Source organism: Haliotis rufescens, unplaced genomic scaffold (genome assembly GCF_023055435.1).
Source record: "Haliotis rufescens isolate VD_foot unplaced genomic scaffold, xgHalRufe1.0.p SCAF_7, whole genome shotgun sequence".
NCBI classification, from domain to species: domain Eukaryota; kingdom Metazoa; phylum Mollusca; class Gastropoda; order Lepetellida; family Haliotidae; genus Haliotis; species Haliotis rufescens.
The window spans coordinates 57611326-57635024 of NW_025964361.1; the positions used below are offsets into that span (position 1 = coordinate 57611326).

General features: G+C 40.5%; 1 protein-coding gene across 1 annotated transcript; it reads right to left on the bottom strand.

Moving 5' to 3' along the window:
• Nucleotides 1-1822: 1822 nt before the first annotated feature.
• LOC124147511 (beta-1,4-mannosyltransferase egh-like) lies at nucleotides 1823-23038 on the bottom strand. The gene is made up of 2 exons (XM_046518117.2): nucleotides 22790-23038; nucleotides 1823-3256 (listed from the first exon to the last, which is right to left on the bottom strand). The coding sequence occupies exon 2, from the start codon at nucleotides 3225-3227 to the stop codon at nucleotides 1848-1850; it is 1380 nt and encodes a 459-aa protein (XP_046374073.1). The 5' UTR covers nucleotides 3228-3256; nucleotides 22790-23038; the 3' UTR covers nucleotides 1823-1847.
• Nucleotides 23039-23699: the final 661 nt, after the last annotated feature.

Consider the following 23699-nt stretch of genomic DNA (forward strand, 5'->3'; position numbering starts at 1 on the left):
GAGAGATACTCTTGATGAATCTATGAAAGAACAAATTGAATATTTATGGAAAAGGTTTTTAGAAGACTGTTTTATCATATTAAAAACCAGTGAAAGTCAACTTACAGCTGTTCATCAAATTTTAAATTCACTTAATGCGTCACTCAATTTCACTTTGGAAAAAAGCGAGTCCAGTTTAACCTTTCTCGATGTAAGAATCAATTTAATATCTGGGAGATTTGTACAAACTGATATCTTTTATAAAGATACTGATACGCACCAATATTTAGATTTTGGATCATGTCACCCGTATCATACAAAACGTAATATCCCTTACTTGCAGCAATATGATTGAAGGCTGTTCAGTCCAAATTACAAAGGACACTAAATTTACTGTAAAACAAGTATTTGTCACAGAAGTGACGAAATGTCCCCCGCCTGTATATACACCAAAATACCAAATATGAAGACAATCCAGCGATTAATTAGTTCTTGAGATATCGCGGCAACACCGTTTTCCAACTCCAAAAGCAGATTTGCCTGCTGTGACCTTGAAAATAGGGTCAAGGTCACCAAAACCGACTGGTGTCTGCGGTGTCTGTATATACACCATAGTTCCAAATATTAAGACAATCCTGCGAATAGTTCTTGAGATATCGCGGCAACACCGTTTTCCAACTCCAAAAGCAGATTTACCTGCTGTGACCTTGAAAATGGGGTCAAGGTCACCAAAACCGACTGGTGTCTGCGGAGTCTGTATATAAACCATAGTTCCAAATATGAAAACAATCCAGTGTTTAGTTCTTGAGATATCGCGGCAACTCTGTTTTCAAACTCCAAAAGCAGATTTGCCTGCTGTGACCTTGAAAATGGAGTCAAGGTCACCAAAACCGACTGGTGTCTGCGGTGTCTGTATATACACCATAGTTCCAAACATGAAGACAATCCTACGATTAGTTCTTGAGATATCGCGGCAACACCGTTTTCCAACTCCAAAAGCAGATTTACCTGCTGTGACCTTGAAAATGGGGTCAAGGTCACCAAAACCGACTGGTGTCTGCGGAGTCTGTATATACACCATAGTTCCAAATATGAAGACAATCCAGTGTTTAGTTCTTGAGATATCGCGGCAACAAACAGGTGGGACGTACGGACGGACGTACGGACGGTCGTGAATACTATATCCCCCGCTTCGCGCTTTCGCGCGGCGGGGGACAACAAAATATGACTTGTGATACTAGAAATGTTATTTACATGATTGTTTGTAGTGGATGCGATGAAAAGTATATCAGAAAGACAGAACTTAAATTAAAAAGAAGAATGAATCTTCACCATTCACAAATAAAGCAGCCACACAACCGCACGATTCCACTCAGTGAACATTTAGATACATGTGGAAGCGGCAACCTTTTAGTTTTCCCGCTATATTAGCTAAATTTTGATCATGAACCTACATTGTTTCAAAAAGACCAACATTTCATTCATAAATACGCGCCTAAGTTAAATGTAAAGTTATTTGTCCATTGTCACCTCGGTATTGTGACGTCATAGTTCTCCTAAATGTAATGACGTCACGTAAATATATGTTACTACTTCATGTCCGTTATTCAGTTATAGCCTGATGAGACTCGTACGTGGTACGAGTTGAAAGCGCTAGCCAATTAAAACTGGGTTAAATCTTACTCCACTTATTTAATTATTACTATGTGTATATAGATAGATAGATAAGATAGATAGATAGATAGATAGAAAGATAGATAGGCACACACACACACACACACACACACACACACTTCTCCACTGCCCCGAAATGACTACAAGAAGACAATACAGGACACGGACATGTAGCATCAGTGTATTCGTTGCTATTATACAGGGATAGTCAGAACGGTCTCTAAGTCCTTTCTCACTAAATGGAACTCGTAGCTTCTCCTTGATATAGCTGCTAACACCACGCCTATGCTCTCCAGAACCATAGTCAACGGCGCTATGAATATAGTTAAGACACACAACACCATACACTTTAGCGCTCCATGTCTACGAATGGAGAAGGACTTGATCGCCCCGAGGATGAAGAGAAACACAACAACGCCACTAGTGAAGGCAAACAACAAATCAAGTAACGGGTGCACTGGAATGGGGAAGAGGGGGATAAGAATAAAGTTAAGAGCCGTCACAGGCATTACCACCCATGACAGAATCATTACACTGATCCCAAGTTTGTATCTGAAAGGAATCTGGTTGCTGAGGAAAGTGAGTGATATACCCTGAATCCAACGCTTCCTCTGTCGAATATAGTCCATGACAGAAAACGTGGACTTTTCCCACATTTCCCCTTCAACGTATCCAAATTTGTACCCTTCCTTCCACGCCGTGAGGGCGAAGAAACAGTCTTCAGCAATGCTTCCTTCTGGACCAAAGTCAAATGAAACCTTTTTCTCAGCGCCGGCGTTCGCTACGATAAACGAACCTTTCCAGCTGAAAACAGGCTTATGAAGCACACCGAGCGTGAATCTCAACGTGCCATAGTCGGCTCCAACCCGCAGCAGATCGGCCAATGTTGTCACCCAATTTACAATAGAGTCACTGGCATACGTGATAACGCCTTGTCCAAACTCGTACTGTCCTGAGCGGATGAAGTTCAACACTCCTGCCAGAGAAGATTCTGTAAGGAGGGTCTCCTCGTCCAGATGAACCACCCAATCACTGTCGTTCAAAACCGTCACGTCATCTTCTAGAGAGTACTGCAATGCACGTGCTTTGTATAAGGCCCCCCGCGACGTTTTGTACATTGATGGTACAACTAGCTCCCTCACATTAATTGACTCGTCCAGGGAGATAGGTCTGTCTGTTACAACCTCGATTATATAATTGGTAAGACCTACTTTGGAACACAGTTCTACGTTTCTTTGCACATTCCTCTTCACTAGGTCTGGGTAGGTACCACGAGTCACCACTCTGAAACAGATGGGCCCAAAGAGGGGTGACATCATAAGTTTCGGGGGATCTGGGTGAGTGTTTCCCACCAGGATCCCTATAAAGTTGCTTAGTGTTATAGGTAACGGCACCAAGGCAAGGATTCGTAGAACATACATAAACAGTGTTGGGATCGTGCCATATTTGGTGTAAGGATCAATGGCTTCTAACGGATCACTTGCAAAGGGGAGAGCTCCTGATGCTGAGAAGACGACGAACAGAATAACGAAGAGAAGAACGACTGTGAGATAGTGTTTTAGGCGACTGTACATGGTATCCAGATGGTCCGTTCGTATCGTATCTGAAAAAGGACGGTATAGACATTTAATAATAACGAATCTAAAATATCATAGAAGTGATAAAGTTCCCTAACATCCAAATTGAAATCAAAACGTTATCATGTATGAAAGATATATTTCTTTGCGATTTATGATGCAGACAGAGATGTCACCGTCAAGATAAATCGCAGACGTAGGGAGTGCAAAGCACCTTAAAGGGGAAGTGTACACACAAAAATCACTTTCTTTCTTAATTTAGAAACAATTAGTATTAGTGTTTGAAAATATACACTCATTTTTCTCACAGTCAAAGTAGGGAGCTCACAATAAGTGTGAAAATGTCATGCCGTTATGAGGTCTTCGTTTCCCGAGCTAAACAGGCCTGAGGTATCCCCCTTAGATCATGACGTAATTGGTGCCAATTTAACTGGGCCCTTGCCTTGTCACAACGCAAAAGATATAAGGTCCCAGTTTATGGTGAGACAACATGGCATCCGATACATTGCCTGGTCCGAAGAATTTCCCTTGACCCTTCAAGAAATCGCAAAACGATACGCTTATGACGTCATTCCTTTATCAATTGGCACAATGACGTCATATTGCAAGGGGCATAAGCCATGGTGTGTTTATTATGGAAATAGAACTCTCGGTAAATGTGAAAAATATGAACCGATTTAATTAATAAAATAAATGAGATACGTGTGATATTTTTATTGTTTTGCCTCTGAAACTACTAGGTAAATACTTTTCATGATGAAAAAGTAAAAGAAAGAAAGCTTTATTTTCGTGTGAACTTGCCCTTTACACTTTGGCCATATCATCAGTGGAAAATTCTGGATGTTTTAAATTCTTTAAAATCACCATCGGAGCATGGTTGACAACGGTTGAATGGGGTAGTCTATTAGTTAAAGCGTTGGCTAGTCACCATTTCTGAAAGTGTGAAGATCATTTTTGTGTTCCACGCCGTTACATTGCTGGAATACTGCTAAAAGCAGGGTAAACTAAATTTTCTAATAATTCACACTATCGACCATTAGCTTGGCAAGTCCACGCCAAACATCTTCATCTCAAGTGTGGCATCAGTACAATACGCTGAATCCCCATGTCTGTCGAAAGTTCCTACTTAAAAGAGAGATGGTCGGTAACAATGTGTAACCTAGATTGTAAGTCACCGTACCCAGTTGTCCTGGCTGCTTTAAATCACTTCGTTTCTATGAAGTTGGGTTCATTTTATAGGCCACCGTTATTGAGCTGTGTCACTCTCAAACCGCTTTCCGTCGTTTTCGCAATGAAGCTCTGATGTATTTCTTTTGAGAGGACAAACAATAATAATCAATAAATTCCTGAGCCTTATGACTTGAATCAACTTCACATGAATAAGGTATGTACCCATACGCAACCACGTGGTACTTAAGTATTTCAACGAAGGTGAACATTAGGTTAAAACACCTTTCTCTGTGCCCCCCTGTGCTTTTGCTACCAGGGGATTCTGACAATGACAGACAGCGATCTATAGGGTCTCTACTTTCAAGTCTTCTAAACGTAAATTGGGACTTAATGCAATTTGAAAGACCGTTTCTGTCAGACAGCTAACGGAGTGGTAAAGCTGATTTAAAGCAGGCTTCCAAAATTATATTAACCATCGTAATGATATATCAAACGGTGAGATAATTACCCCCTGTTTGGGGATCGATCGGGTAGGAATTGATAGCGTCATTACTGGAAGACATACAACATTCTAATGATCCTTTCCAAGATTTTCAGTCTCCATCGATATTTAACCGCTCTTCAAACTAAGACTTTCTCCTTGATGTAGCTTATTCGAAACATATACTGAGCAGGAACAAACGCAACGTATCTGTCTGTCAGATACCACATTTTGACTTCCGGCCTGAATTCATTAAAAAGAGACACACGTCACTATTTCTATTAATGTAGTGTATACACTCCCGTGAAGTCGACGGTGCTCTGTCTATCGTATGTCCATGCTGACGTATACAGGAGTGACCACACTGTATTAAAAAGGTTGTGTTGTGGAACGAAGCCCGGGAAATAAAAATTTATTTGATCCAGTCTATATGAGATAATGATAACAATAGCGTCCATCTTCATATAATGCATTCACATATAGACAGTATCCATCCAAATAGAGGAATGATTTAGATTAAATGACTAAAAGTGACTGAAAATAACTAACAATGCTTAAATGCATCCATGAATCTTCTAACTTCTACTTTTTCTCACTGTTTAATGAGACCGAAATGTATTGAGAGCATGACCAATCGCATCATATAATCAGATAACCAGTTCTCGTGTACCTGAATGGTTTTGAGCTCGATATGTTTCTGATAAGTTAAAAGTGTTCACCTGACAAAATTAGGTTAATATACTTGTTTGTATGTTGTTTAACGCCACACTCAGCAATATTACAGCTACATGCCGGCGGTCTGGTCCAGACAATCCAGTGATTGACATCATGCGCATCGATCTACGCAATTGTGATTCGATGACATGCATCAAACAAGTCACCGAGCCTGATGAACCGATGCCGTTAGTCGCCTCTTCCGACAAGCATAGTCACCTTTTACAGCAAGCATGGGTTGCTGAAGACTTATTTTACGCCGGATCTTCACGGGTTAATATACTTGTAAAGAGAATGCCCTAAAACTCAATTGCTTAAGTGATAAACATATTAGATATCATGCGGCATCTGGTAGGCCTTTAACATTTACATTATGACCAGAAAATGGTATTATGCATTTCTTATTGTCGTCGGAACATTTGTAAACTGAGGAGCAAAAGAAAGTATCTATCAGTTGATTTCATCATATGTTTTATGTTGTTTTTTTCCTTTTATCTAAGATCTAATATCACTCCTTGTTTTATTTTTCAAAATATATATTCCCTACAGTGTTTTATTGTACTATAAACAACTCCCTCTTGTCATTTATTTCTTGACTAATGGACTATCATATAAATCTGTATCCATACAGATATAGGAATAACTTGGATAAAAAGATCTTAGTTTCCTATTTTGGTTGTTTTACAAAACCGGAATGTAATGAGACACTGTGCAGAAAACAAAGACTCGTTGCATTAGATAATCAGTTCGTATGTACCTCAATGGGTTTTAGTTCGATATGCTTCTGATAAGTCAAAAGTATTCACTTGACAAAATAAGATTAATGTACTTTTAAAAAGGATGCTCTAAAAATTATCAACAAACATGCTGATCAACGGAAAGCTTTTAACAATGACACTATCACCCGAAAATTGTATGAAGCGTAATTTTAGTTTTCAGTATATGGCACATTGTGGTAGAAACAATGTTTCTTCAGATCATTCCATGTATGCCATGTTACGCTGAAGTATCATATGAAAAGGGTGGGGCCTGTTTTTGTTGGTTCTTAGAACACGTTTTCCTCTACAATGCGAACGAACAACAGTATAACTGGTCCGGAAACTTTTAACTCACGGGATCTTAAACTGCAAATCAATCCATAAGATATGGTACAAAAACGATGATAAGTGACATGTGCAATATAAGTTCAGTAAATTAAAGGTATATTCAGCAAATATCTAATTGCTGTTAAACACGTACTCTTAGCATGCTGCAACACCTTTACAATGTCCGAATCTATAAATGTTAAGTGTGTTTTTAAAGGGGGATGCTCATGCCTGCATCACTCTCTCCCCTCTGAATACACCTGTATCGAATATCCTTAATCACTGGAGCAACAACATTTAATTCATACGTCCCAGAGGAATTATGACAGTCTTCGTTATAACAGATGTGTTGGTATATAAGACTTCGTTACATCCAGAGTTGACTGTCAAAACTAACGTTTCTACCATCTTCACACATTTATGCATTATAAATAGAGTTGCAGCAATAAATAGAAGGTGCTTCAGATTTGACTAAGCATCTGTTTTTGGAATAATGCCCTTTCGCATTGATCTTGGGTTTTTTGTCGCTTTTATCTTTATACCAGCAATATCCTGGCGGAGCATCAGAAATGGGCTTCATATATTGTCCCCATGTGAGAAATCGAACCCGGGTCTCTGGCTTGACTAGCGAACACTAAAAATTGACTTGTCTACTGAGACACCCCATCACGGAGTTCCAAATATGACTTCAAGCATTTAGTTTAATTGATGCATTCACATCATGTCACGTACTCCACGGGAACAATGCCTGTAGTTGCTCAAATCACTATAACATTTGTACGAATAAAAAATTGTCTTTGCTTTAATTTTCTAGTTATTTTCGTTGACTTCTTAGAGTGTTTTAGAACATTGTATTAGCTCTAGTAGTTCCGTCCGCCGGGACCAAAAAATGAGATCTTCACTGCATGTGGCATACCAGACCACAGTTGCTCATAAAGCATTCACTTGGCTGTCGTGTAACATTAGTGTCGTGGATGACGCAGACAAGCTGGATTTTCTCAACAAATACAGCTTTATCTATAAGTGACTTGACATTCAATACATAGCTCTATATAAGATAAAATCCGGCAATTTAAATCCACAGGAGATAGCAATTTGTCTTTAATGATAATGAGAAACCTTCATGAAGACTGATGCAGACACCACTGACATTTCACAAAAACTCAAATACGGTTGTCAGATAATTACAGACCATGACATTATCGGACTGATAAACCCCACAACAGATACATGGTAATATAACATTATTATCTATATAGTTATTTTCCATTACAAATATTCCAGAATAACGCGAACCACTATTCTCTACAGAAGCCATGTTGGCTCATCGACAAAGACAGTTCATCTAAAAACAAAAAAACACTCGCCAGACAAGCTTTTGCATAATTCTACATCCATTCATGGAACAAAATTATGTCAGATGGATCCCACTTACCCGCGAGTGTGATCTACACGTCCGCTGTGGCCTGCATACATGACAAATGCCCTCGTTTACATTTAAATATCAAACCCATAAACGCTTCTTTCAGTCGTGTGCCTCGGTGGAGCGGCGAGCAAGACGGCAAATTAACACTAGTCTGTAACCGGCTATAAATTTCATCCAAGCTGTTACGTGTTTATGCGTGGGGCATGTATCACGGCAAACGGTAGGGTTTTAATGGACGACCGTGGGTACAGTGATAGCATGTTTCAGCCGTTTGGTCCACGATTCCCTCTTTGAAAAATCAAAGTATATTGATTAAGGCATAGACTGAATCTGTAGGCTTTCTCATCAGCCGATTGCTGGAGCAGTCGCAACATAACCCGAAACATCAGACTCTGCACATTTAGTGAGATCAATACTTGCTGTACCTATGGGGTGACGTTACTCTTGCTTGTGTTGGCGGATGGCGGAAGACTAGTGGTTCACACACGCCGGGCTACTGTGTAGGGGTGATGAATTGATAGGGTGAAACTGTGAAGTGTTAAATTAAATGCACTTGAAGTGTTTATATGTTCAGATACACTGATGTACATAATTATGTTTAAATGCATTGACAATTGCTGGTAGCATGATTGGATTATATGTATGCAGATGTTCTGGACGTCGTGGTAATGTGCACATTTGTTGATGCCATGATGCTGATGCAGCTGCACGTAATGGTGCCAAGATTGTAAAACATAGATGTGTAGATGTAATGGTGTGAATACCTGTAATAAATATACAAGTGAAAACTTGAGGGTACACATACACGTGTAGATTCGATGATCTGAATAGAAATATAGGTGTAGGTGTCATGCTGTGAATACATATACAGTTGCATGTGTCATGGTGGCAATAGAAACACGTGTAGATGCCATGATGTGAACACAAATACACGCCTAGGTGTCATGGTGTAAATAATATTACACGCTTGGGTGCATTTGTGTGAATACAATAAGGGTGAATAAACCCTAAGAAAACATAAACGTCAAGTTAAATTGAGGATCGATGGAGGTAGCCTCGTGGTTTAAGCGTTGGCTCGTTACGTTGAACAAACAGGTTCGATTGCCACATGGTTACACTATGTTGGAGCTTGATATGGCTTCACTCACCTCACTCACCCAAGCAGTAGTATTATATGAGTGAGGTGAGTGAAGCCATATCAAGGTCCAACACAGTATATATACTGAACCGCAAAAGTGACGTCACTCCAAGTACCAGACCACCAACACTACAGACGACCGACCACGTAGTCAGGATCGTCAGATTGTGCGACAGCATCTTCAAGATCGCTTTGTTACTGCTGCGGAAACTGCTCGATGGTAACTGCGTGGTAACACAGCAGCGACACATTAGTGCGGACACCGTGCGTCGACGATTGACGATCAGACACCTTCACTGTCACAGGCCACACCGAGGACCCATTCTGACACGTCATTGCCGGGACCGTCTTCAGTGGGCAACACAGCACCAGCATTGGCACCACCAGCAGTGGAGAAGAGTCATCTTCTCAGACGAGAGCCGTTACTGTATCTCAACAGCAGATGGCAGAAAGAGAGTCTGGCGACGCCGTGGGAACCGTTATTCGGATGCGTGTGTTGTTGAGAGAGACTCGTGGGGTGGTCTGAGCATCATGGTGTGGGAAGGAATTGGTCTTGGGTCTTCCAGAACATCGGTCCAGGGAGAGACAATGGTGTCACAACAGGTACATTGATCAAGTCTTGAGACCACGCAACCACGAGTTTCGGCATGATACAGCCCGTGCCAACACTGCCAAAGCAAGGAGAGACTTCCTCCAGCAGAATGGCATCAGATCGTGGCCTGCCCTCAGTCCCGATTTAAATCCCATTGAGCACCTGCGGGACGAGATTCAAAGACGGCTGAACGACGTCTGACCAAAGCCGACAACTGCAACTGAACTGCGTCAGGCGTCCCTCAGAGTGTGGGCTCAAGCGCATATGGCCTTCAACAACCGCCTCATCCTTTCCATGTATCGACGTTGCACGGCAGTCATCAATGCACACGGGGGACACACGAGATACTGACTTGTGATGCCATTTTCTCGGAGACTAGTGTTGTGTTTCACTTTAAGAACTTTTGACACTTTAATTTCAATCTTGATGATCAGTTTTGCCAAGTATGTTTACAGTGTTTGGACAAAGGTTTCTCATATATCTGTCCATGGTGACGTTTCTTTTGCGGTTCTGTATATATATATATACACACACACACACACACACACACACACACACACACTTACATACATTTCTCTCTCTGTGTGCGTGTGTGCGCTTAAGTACGGTTCCAGCAACAACAGTGAGAGCCCACTGTATCGACTAGGAAATATAATTCATGATATTGCTTGGAAACGTTTGCCTAAAACCACAAAAATGTCTCCACTAAATCAGAACAAAACCCGCATGGTCCTGAATTTTAAATTATGCTCGTAAAGGAATGCTCAGGACGCATTCTCAGACAAAAATAACTTTCCTCAATGCCACACAATAATATTTATTTCAGGATTCAGTTTTGCAGTAATTGTAGCTCTCATCATACTGCCATCAATCTGTGGATCACATTATCACAGGGGATTTCTCTATTGGTGACAATAACAACCTTCGTCAGCTATTCAAATACAGCGCAACATATCGTGAACAGGCTGCTACTAATTGGGATCACAATTATAAAATAATTTTGGGTACTGTCGAAGTGTATGCCAAAAACATGGGCCAATAGCGAAGAGGAAATCGTTGAATGTCTTTCAGATTGTGTTAAGTTAGTGTGTGGTGTTGTTATTGGTAGAATGCATATATTGAAAGAGAGGAAACAGAATTGGAATAAACTCATCATGTCCCACCAGCTGCCATCCTATGTCTGGCTGCCCTAAAGGAAATGTTTCCCATTGACATTGTCTCAACTAACATAACCACATTTGTAAGCATTACAACATTAATTTTTTGATAAAAAAACGACACATGAAATAATGCCACATATAAGGCCAGTATGATAACGGAGGAAGAAATCTGCCATGCATAAGTACAAACACACATACCTGTAGCATCCACAATCATCCATATATACCTGTAGCCATCCACAACCATACATAATTGGGCACCGCGTTACGCAACCCGTGTGCACCCCGTTGGTCACTCGTGTGGAACCCGTCCGTCACGCGTGTGATACTCGTGTGCAAAAATGCTAATACACATGTTATTTGTACTTGCTGATGTCTCATTTTTAGATGTGTGATTTTGTAGGAAAATATGAGTACTGGTGTGGCTTCTTCATGATGTTTTGCGATGGTGTCAAGAGAATACACGATCGTAGTAAATGTTATTGCCATTCAAATGTTTTTTTTTCTGATTTGACATTTAATGTCTGTAGTACGATTTTCAGTGATTATGTTTATGAGGCTTGGCGGGGCATTTTCTTTATTGGACCCTAATTACTATATGATGGTTGGGTCTCTTTGTCTCAGCTCCATAGCCGTGACTCTGGAAAAGAGCAGCATTTAAGTAATGAGAGTAGGTTATACCATGGAATATACACTTGAGGGAGAGGGTTCTACTAATTACCGTACCACAGGAAGAGACCTGTAGACGTGACCGCGGGGTTGTGTATAAGATGGCCGTTGCATAATGGCCGGAGAGATAAACATTGAGCTAAAGCACTTTTGTTTTCAGGGGCTTGTTGAATAGTTTCCCAGCGCTACTGTCAAAATATCTTCTACTTGATCCTTGATACATCATTTTGGCATTAACGATATATTATTTTCAACGTACATTATTAGTTTACTAGTCATTTGTTTTTGAGTATTTGTCAATTGTGTTTAGCTAACAAGCAATAATGGTAATATATGGTGACATGTAAATATAAAACGTCTCACATAAAACGTAGTAAGTACAATAGTAAATATGAATATTCAAATCGCATAAGAATACAATTATAACAAGATACATACGTAATTCTAAAACCTGTGTTCCACATTCAGAGCCAGGCGGAAAACTGATTAAATAAAGGGAAGAAGCTTGTCCTTACACATATGTGGATACATCGACTGAATATGACTATATATGTGAATGTTAACATACTGTACCTATCTACACGAACTATAAAAAATGGGCATAAGGTCACGGAGACGAAGGCTATAGATAGCATACCTTATTCAATTTTTTAGATGATAAAGTACATTATTTGATAAATTCTGTTATTGATATCTAAAATAGATTTGCGGCATCAATAAACATTTCATGGTGTAATAAAATCATATTTGCGTTATAAATTCATTCTTTGGTACCCATAAATGAATTACTGATATAAAATATGGAATAAATAGTAAAAAGGCGCCCTATATATTGTTCTTTGTGGATTGTATTGAGTAAAGCGATTGCATCACGGTTATAGTGTTAACTGCTAGTCTTTTTTCTGCACCATCATTTCTTTCATCTTTTCAAAAACTGTTTACAAAATGGCAACTTATAATTAACCAATGAAATTATACTGACCCGACCTGCGTTTATTCATCTCTCTGTCACTATTATCGTAATGTGTAAATTAATCCGTTGTTTTCAGACGTTCCATTCAGACAAATAAATCAGGTGTGACAGTTACCGGTTATAAAGAGTTGATACATACTGACTTTCTACCTATTCAGTATGATTACGTATGATTACATGGCTCTGTGTGTGTGTGTGTGTGTGTGCGTGCGTGCGTGCGTGCGTGCGTGCGTGCGTGCGTGCGTGTGTGTGTGTGTGTGTGTGTGTGTTAGACCAAATACAAGACTGTTAAGTCGACTTAAAAGCCATCATTGATGATGATAATATATGAATGTAATTGTAACAAGCGCAGATAGATTTAAATACGTTGGACACAGTAACATGTTTCAACACCTTTTGAAACGGTAAAATTAGATACATTTAAACGTTAGTAGCATATAAACACTTGAATTGAAAAGTCTACAAAAAGATACATTTCTTATAATAGAAGGTCCACAAGGGTATTCAGAAAAGAACCGTAACCCGTTACGACAAAAATAGTTCTCATGATATTCAATACTGGACATTTCCCCACACCCAACTTTTTGTTGTTGTTTTTGTAAAAGTTAACGGGAGGGTGTTTGATAGGGGCTTGACGTATCTTTTCAGATGGTGTTACTCTGACATTACCCACTATTTATTGGAGGATACTGGAAATGAATATAGACTGTCATGTTGTCTGACTGTAGCTAGGATTTGTTATCTTAGCAATCACTGGGTGTGACCATGTGGACAGTTTCACATTAGGGGTTGTGATTTTTACAATTGCCCAAATGATACTGTGAGTGTTGGAGCTTGCCAAAGGTAACATTTTCTTATTAGAGGAAATTGATAGTAAACACTTAATACCATGTATACAGGATATATTCAGGGTTTTTAGCCCCTTTTTTCCCTGTGTGTAATTCTGATGGAAAGAAGTCACTCATGCATTCTATGTAAAAGAAGATCAGACTTGGTTAGAATCCGTGTTTACTTCCAACTAGTGACATTTCAGTGAACTTGGCAAGTGGTGGTGAATTTTGATATTCATATTATTATAACCTGTCAAATTGTACATAAATTTTTACAATTGCCCAAATGATACTGTGAGTGTTGGAGCTTGCCAAAGGTAACATTTTCTTATTAGAGGAAATTGATAGTAAACACTTAATACCATGTATACAGGATATATTCAGGGTTTTTAGCCCCTTTTTTCCCTGTGTGTAATTCTGATGGAAAGAAGTCACTCATGCATTCTATGTAAAAGAAGATCAGACTTGGTTAGAATCCGTGTTTACTTCCAACTAGTGACATTTCAGTGAACTTGGCAAGTGGTGGTGAATTTTGATATTCATATTATTATAACCTGTCAAATTGTACATAAATTTGTGTTTAAATCATAAATCAACGCATTACAAACCACCCTCAATCTAAACAAGGCTCTCACTCTAGAAGCAATACTAAACCCACAAAATAAACTAGAAAACTTCAAGGCCTTAGGCGTATTCTTAATCAAAACGGAACTAATAAAACGCATCTAAAAACACTATAATCCACCAAATCAAAATTACATAAACACACAAACATCCACCATACCCAGCTCCCTTAGTTCTCCTGGCCTACCCCATCGGCATCTATTCCAAATCTCAAAATTCCCAAATTCTATATAAGCAACCCCTAAAGCCCCCTCTTGGGTTGCACACACCACTTTCGCCCCTTTCGGAAACACATTAAATGGCCTGGCCGGGCCCGTGTGCAAAATACGCATCAGTCGGAAAGCGCACGTTAATTCTCCAAAGTAAGTAAGTAAGTAAGTAAGTAAGTAAGTAAGTAAGTAAGTAAGTAAGTAAGTAAGTAAGTAAGTAAGTAAGTAAGTAAGTAAGTAAGTAAGTAAGTAAGTAAGTAAGTAAGTAAGTAAGTAAGTAAGTAAGTAAGTAAGTAAGTAAGTAAGTGTTCCATACCCACGTCAATATCTTAATTAATAAACATTATTTATTGTATGGATTAAAAAAAGGTTATACAGTATATATTTTGCGTGTATGAAAGATGGGATTGAGGGAGAAAGGAAATATTTTCCTAAATGTTTCCAATAACTAATGGAGGAAATTGGAAATGGCTGAACCTGTAGAAAGCCTCAAATCCGTGACAGATCCCACTGGGTGACATTCAACAGGCCTATTACCTTGTGATCACAAAGAAATTTGTAGTTAACTACATTGGAAAATGAGAGAAGAAATTGATAGTCAATGTTTTTTATCATAAAAAACTGTCTGTTCAGTAAACAACAGTTGTTATTTTAGTACTTCTTTTAGTACTTAGTACCTTCTCTTACTCTGTTATGATATATAATGTCAAAGTGAAAAAAAAAAATTAACATGCAACAAAGAATTTTTATTGGACTTGTTAATTTGCTTATTGTTGATATGCATGTGTTCAGATTAATGAAAACATATACTATATCAACTATAATATGCTTCCGTGTGTGAATGCGTGTAATACTTGCATATTGGCTCCCAAGTTCTCACAATACTTTATATGAAAGCGAAATTTTATGTTTAATTAACCTAATCTCTCATGTCAGAAACATGATGGTGTTACACAGCCCAACTCTCGTCTATCTACTTTAATGTTTCGTCCTCGCGATCTAACGTTCTGACATTTCAGGGCATAGACATCATCTTATACACAACATATGCGTTCTGGACATGGTATCTTTCGGTTCCATAGCCTGTACTGTCTTAAAATTGACTTTATTAGCCTTCGAATGTTACGTCTAGTACACACGAACAGGACCGTTTAGCCTATGTAAGGAATGTAGCAGTCAGTGGATCTGTCAGTTTGCTGACTTACTGTTGGTAATATCCGTTTTCTTTGAGCAAATAAGGCGACAGTTAGTAACACGAGTAATACGATATACAACGATTTCTTTTCACAACTATCACAAAATCATTCGACGCTGACACCGCATCAAACCCCGCGGTAGACTGGACACAGTTATGTGCGCACCGATTATATAATCCCTACCGACAGGGTGGGGTGGTTCGGGTCTAATAATTGCTGAGCGTCGCCTTTGATCTCGCCTCCAACCATGCATGTAGTAGAAATAAAAGATGATCAGGATGGCCTGGAAATAAACAAGATTCTTTCTTGTTGCATATCAAGGCACCAATTCATCGGTCATGGGGTTTTGTTGTGTATGTGTAACCCAGTGTATCCACAATTAACTAGAATGTTTCATATCTATAAGCCAGGTATTTGCCCACACCAAATATATGTTTGCTTAATTGCGTCAGTGTGAACTTCTAGCCAGCGGTGTGCCTCTAGCCATCAGCAACTACAAATACATACCTGTAGCCTTCCACAACTATACACACCTGTAGCCATCCACAACCATCAATACCTGTAGCCATCCACAACCATCAATACCTGTAGCCATCCACAACTACAAATACATACCTGTAGCCATCCACAACCATCAATACCTGTAGCCATCCACAACTACAAATACATACCTGTAGCCATCCACAACCATCAATACCTGTAGCCATCCACAACCATACATACCTGTAGTCATCCACAACTACACATACCTGTAGCCATCCACAACGATACATACATGTAGCCTTCCACAAGTACGAGGGGTGTTCATTAAAGATTTCCCCTAAACCACTAGGGTTATCATATTTGGTTGAAATTTCACATGTGTAATGATACATGTATCTATGGGTTATGTCTGAATTTGCAGCACCGAACTATTAATCTTACCACTTGTACAGGTGTTATGATCGAGTAGGGTGTGACAATGGAGCCAGTAGAATACCGAGCAGTGATTAGGTTGTTATATTTGAAAGGTCGCACACCAAAAGAAACTTTCGATGAAATGAAAGCAACTTATGGGGAAGATGCCCCATCATATGACGTTGTTAAACACTGGCATCGCCAGTTCAAGTGTGGTCGGACATCTGGGGAAACAGCTGCCATTCCTGGTCGCCCCCATTCAGCCATTGATGAGGACACTATCCATCAAGTGGAGACCGCCATTTTGGCAGACCGACGTATAACTGTAAATGTCAAGATCAGTGTAGGGTCTGTGGAAAAAATCATCCATGACAATTTGAACATGCATAAGGTGCCTGTAGCCATCCACAACTATGCATACCTGTAGCCATCCACAACCATACATACCTGTAGCCATCCACAACACATACATACCTGTAGCCATCCACAACCACAAATACCTGTAGCCATCCACAACACATACATACCTGTAGCCATCCACAACTATGCATACCTGTAGCCATCCACAACCACAAATACATCCCTGTAGCCTTCCACAACCACAAATACATACCTGTAGCCATCCACAACCACAAATACATACCTGTAGCCTTCCACAACCACAAATACATACCTGAAGCCATCCACAACAATACATAGCTGTAGACTTCCACAACCACAATCATACATACCTGTAGCCATCCACAACCATACATACCTGTAGCCTTCCACAACCATACATACATACCTGTAGCCATCCACAACCACACATACATACATGTAGCCATCCACAACTATGCATACCTGTAGCAATCCACAGCTATGCATATCTGTAGCCATCCACAACCACACATACATACCTGTAGCCATCAACAACCATACATACCTGTAGTCATCCACAACTACACATCCATACCTGTAGCCATCCACAACCTCACATACATATCTGTAGCCACCCACAACTATACATACATACCTGTAGCCATCAACAACCATACATACCTGTAGTCATCCACAACTACACATACATACCTGTAGCCATACACAACCATACATACATACCTGTAGCCATCAACAACCATACATACATGTAGTCATCCACAACTACACATACATACCTGTAGCCATACACAACCATACATACATACCTGTAGCCATCCACAACCACACAAACATACCTGTAGCCATCCGCAACTTAACATACCTTAAGCCATCAACAACTATACATACCTGTAGCCATCCACAACTAAAAATACATACCCGTAGAGATCCACAACCATATATACCTGTAGCCTTCCATAACTACAAATACATACCTGTAGCCATCCAGAACTATACATACCTGTAGCCTTCCACAACCATACATACCTGTAGCCATCCACAACCATACATACCTGTAGCCTTCCACAACCATACATACCTATAGCCATCCACAACCACACATACCTGTAGCCATCCACAACCACACATGCCTGTAGCCATCCACAACCATACATACCTGTAGTCATCCACAACTACACATACCTGTAGTCATCCACAACTACACATACATACAAGTAGCCATCCTCTACTATGCACACCTGTAGCCATCCACAACTACACATACCTGTAGCAAACCACAACCATACATGCCTGTAGCAATCCACTACCACACATACATACAAGTAGCCATCCACTACTATGCATACCTGTAGCCCTCAACAACCATACATACCTGTAGTCATCCACAACTACACATACATACCTGTAGCCATCAACAACCATACATACATACCTGTAGCCATCCACAACTACACATACACCTGTTGCGATCAACAACCATACATACATACCTGTAGCAATCAACAACCATACATACATACCTGTAGCCATCGGCAACCATACCTACATATCTGTAGCCATCCACAACCATACATACCTGTAGCCATCCACAGCCATACACACACACCTGTAGCCATGAACAACCACACATACATACATACCTGTAGCCATGCACAACCATACACACACACCTGTAGCCACCGAAAACCATACATACATACACACATGTAGCCATCTACAACCACACAAACATGTAGCCATCCACAACCACACATTCACCTGTAGCGATCAACATCCATACATACATACCTGTAGCCATCGACAACCATACATACATACCTGTAGCCATTACAACTATGCATACCTGTAGCCATCCACAACCATACATACCTGTAGCCATCAACATCCATACATACATACCTGTAGCCATCGACAACCATACATAAATACCTGTAGCCATCCCCAACTATGCATACATGTAGCAATCCACAACCATACATACCTGTAGCCATCCACAACCATCCATACATACCTGTAGCCATCCACAACCATACATACATACCTGTAGCCATCCACAACCATACATACCTGTAGCCATCCACAACCATCCATACATACCTGTAGCCATCCACAACCATCCATACATACCTGTAGCCATCAACAACCATACATACCTGTAGCCATCCACAACTGTACATCCATACCTGTAGCCATCGACAACCATACATACATACCTGTAGCCATCAACAACCACATATACATACCTGTAGCCATCGACATCCATACATACATACCTGTAGCCATCAACAACCATACATACCTGTAGCCATCCACAACCACACATTCACCTGTAGCGATCAACATCCATACATACATACCTGTAGCCATCGACAACCATACATACATACCTGTAGCCATTACAACTATGCATACCTGTAGCCATCCACAACCATACATACCTGTAGCCATCAACATCCATACATACATACCTGTAGCCATCGACAACCATACATACATACCTGTAGCCATTACAACTATGCATACCTGTAGCCATCCACAACCATACATACCTGTAGCCATCAACATCCATACATACATACCTGTAGCCATCGACAACCATACATAAATACCTGTAGCCATCCCCAACTATGCATACATGTAGCAATCCACAACCATACATACCTGTAGCCATCCACAACCATCCATACATACCTGTAGCCATCCACAACCATACATACATACCTGTAGCCATCCACAACCATACATACCTGTAGCCATCCACAACCATCCATACATACCTGTAGCCATCCACAACCATCCATACATACCTGTAGCCATCAACAACCATACATACCTGTAGCCATCCACAACTGTACATCCATACCTGTAGCCATCGACAACCATACATACATACCTGTAGCCATCAACAACCACATATACATACCTGTAGCCATCGACATCCATACATACATACCTGTAGCCATCAACAACCATACATACCTGTAGCCATCCACAACCACACAGACATGTAGCCATTCACAACCATGCATACCTGTAGCCATCCACAACTGTACATCCATACCTGTAGCCATCCACGACCATGCATACATACATACCTGCATGAAGTATTATTCAGATTTTGATTAAATAATCTTTTAGTCTGTGCCAAAAGTTTGATCGTACTGAAACATATAATATGAATTCTCAAAACAACATGCCTGTGATGACAATGTGTAACAAGGCGAGACTTAACTGTATGTATCATATATCAGATATCATACAAAGCAAACAAACAAACATCCTCAGCCAGGATCTCTGATTTGGTTGATGCACGTCAACGTATCCCAATTGTCTAGATCGATGCTCATGACGTCAATCACTTGATTGTCTGGTCCAGACTCGATTATTTACAAACCGCCGTCATATAGGTGGGATACTGATGAATGCGGCAACAACAAGCAAACCAATCAAAGCAGTACCACCCAGGAACGCATTTGACGACCTGAAGATCTGTACCACACGAACAACGGCCCCATGTCCGAGGCTCCATGCACTCTGCCACCACAGTTCAGGGAGTGAGAGAATCAATGAGCGCTTCCATCATTTGATCATTTGGAGCATAGAGACGCTCACTGGACGCTAACGACACGTGCTTGAATCGTTTGTATTGTGGTTTGGAATCATGTTCAAAGCGTGGCCCACGCAGCCCTCAAGAATGAGAACACACAGTGACAGTGATTGAGAGTCTCGAGTGTAATGGATGTCTTGTACGTAGACATTATAAACGCGGCAAAATAAAAGGGCAAAGATGCATCCGGATTTTTTTCAATTAGGTTCGGGTCTCGTTTACTGCAATGACCCCCGTGGGTATTCCTGGGGCAGTTTCGCATATGTTCTCTCAATGGTATTGGTGGGTAGGCTAGACTTTAATGGGGGTGGTGGCAATGTGTGGGTGATGACGTACTTGAAGGCGTGGATTTTTGTTGGCCTGCTTCGTCCATTCACTGACGAGGGCGTTTGCGTGTGAATACTGTTTTACGCCACAGTCAGCGATATTACAAGTATATCGGCGGTTTGTAAATAATTCAGTCTGGACTAAACAGATAAGGTGAACAAATATCTGAAGCGATCTAGGCCTACTATGCACCCTTTATGTGTCTGCTTGAAACTGAATAAAACACATTAGGAACAAATGTGTGTCTCATTGGACCGGACCAAATTTATTTTGCCTTGAAGTTGGGAGTGTATAATTCATCATCAGGCTCCGTGACTTGGTGGGTATCATCTCCCGATTACCTAGGTGGTGTCCATGCTATCAGCTATTGGTTTGTCTGACTCGATTATTTACAAACCGCCGTGGAAAAGCTGGAATATCGCTTACCTTTGCTGACTGTGGCGTTAAACAACATTCTCTCACTCGCCAATTGTGTAAACATTCGGGTTAAAAAATGGGTCATCAGCATCCTATGCTCGAAATTGGCGGCCAATGGATCTGGTGGTCAAGCTCGGTGACCTGGTTGATTCAGTTGCACGCCCTGTACAATGCATTACGGGTTTTAAGACATTTGGGATGGAAACAAACGACGACGCATTTTCCCTACTACTGGGAAATAGTGCATTCTACACTGGCCTATAGATTTATCTGTGGGTGTATATTCTGAAAACAATATGTGCAGAATAACACGACGCTCGGTAGTAGTTTGTGTTCATGGGAAGAAATCCACCATTGAATGTTTGCCGCTTAGCATCGCCAAGTAAACGACAAATCCCTAGGTATTCAAATATTAGGCCAACCGACAAAGAGACCCTTTTTATTTGAGAAAGACGCATGTTTGTTTGTGTGAGGTCGACAGGGTTAAGAAACCGTTACAATAACGAAAATAGCAGCTGGGTTGAAAGCAACGTGGGGGCTTATATAGACTGCACCTGGTCCTTGCCAAGACATATTCCACAAAACATTAAGTTTGCGCTAAATTTTCAAGAGTCATCGATCGCCTCCAAAACAATGAATCATTTTTAAGAAGAAACCGCCCAGAAAAAAACCCGAGGGTTGATTAATTCCTTTGGACGATCTCCATCAAAATAGTCCGGAAGAACGGGATGGGAAACAGAAAATGAAATATTTTTTGTCCCAAATATATTTCAATTATATCACGAAGTTTAGTGAATGAATGTCGGAAGAAATGCGGGTCTTAGACTTTTACTATTTTTTCACAAAGAGGGCGGGTATGGTGCGGACACCATGGTGTTTCTGTAATGCCCTTGTTCAAATAAACGTACCACCACTCACTTACGACACCAAGTCCCCCAAATAATTCTGCCAATACGTTTGTACTCATTCTAAAGCATTCCAATTGAACCAACTTTCGATAAACGTAGCCTACTGTCACTAAGTATAGCTAACTGAAAACCAATACAGTTCTATCGCTTATGGTGTTTTATTCCAGGGGAAACAAATGCGCACCAATGAAACTTTGTTGAACATTACTTTTAACAATGCAGACTACAAACAGTCTAGGAAACAGGAAACAGGAAGAGGCTCGACTTGCTAACAACGCTGTAGCCAGATCGGCCTCTTTCGACAAGGCAATGCAAGTGTTGATTCATTACACACACAAAAAACATGCAAAAACGAACTATACAATGCTATACGTTACTTAGCATCGTAATTTTCAAAGAAACATGTTCTTTAAAAGTTAAAAAAATCAATGTATTCTATAAATACATTGCTTTGCAGTTCTATTCGTTCGTTATCTGCTTTGAATAATGCGTGTCTCGTCATGACATTTAACCAGTGGGTAAAAGACTTGACAGCAACGGACTTATCACATAAACATTTTATCATTACTCGGCAAATAGTCCACAAACGCCAGAAAACGTAAAGATCAATACCCGAGTCTAACCCTTGTCACAGGGCGAGATAACACGAAACGTGGTCACCGTAACATGAATTCGACGTGGTTAAAATGTACACCATACGATATCGTATGACCAGAACAATTCCCTTATTAATAATTTACCTGAGGATAACCTACCTTACTTTCTGTGTCAGCTGTCTGTTGACGTCTGATAAGTTACGATTCCATCGCATGACCGCTCGCATTGGATGATAGCGCTTGTGATGTGCCGCACTCTCAAGGGCGGTTGAAAGATCTAAAACAATCGATGTCTAGTGTTTGAGCACGGAGCGCTCAGTAAAATCCCGCGTTGCCCAAGTATGCAAGATTATTTGGCAACGAGTTTCTGCAGGGACAGAAAATGTCACACTGTAAACATGGTGTGGGCTGAGAGATGTGGTTTGCGTACACGTATTTTGTACAGCCAGCAGGTGCCGCACGAGCCCCGTGGTGCCAAGAATAGCCTGGCGCTATGAGATCACCCGATTCCGTTCTATGAGAAATATGGTTCAGTATTGCAGAGGCAGTGTAGTAATTGTGTCTGGGAACGAGATGTGTTTTGACACAGTTCCATGTTTTGATTAAGTGATGTTTTACGCCCCATTTAACAATATGCCAGCAGTATATCATGGGGAGGACACAAGATTAGGTGTCACACATTATACCCATCTTGGAATAGAACCCGTGTTATCGTCGTGACAATTAACCACGAGGCTTCCCCGCTATCACCAACTATCGAAATACGTACAATAAATGTTGATATGACGAAATCGCATGTAAGTAGATCGTGTAAACTTTTGGAATGATAGAGGTAGCCCATTCAATCTATCCCTATAGCTATGGCCTTCATCTCCATGTATACTGTTAAAAGCGGCGTTAAACCCAACTCACTCACTCACTCATCTCCATGTGTTTCTCCCTTTAAAAAGTACCGCCCAAGTGGTCTAGTGGTAGAACGTCCGCCCGGAGAACGGAAGGTCGGGTTTTGATCCTCGGTCTCATCATACCAAAAGACATTAAAAGATGGTACTTGTTGATACCCTGCCTG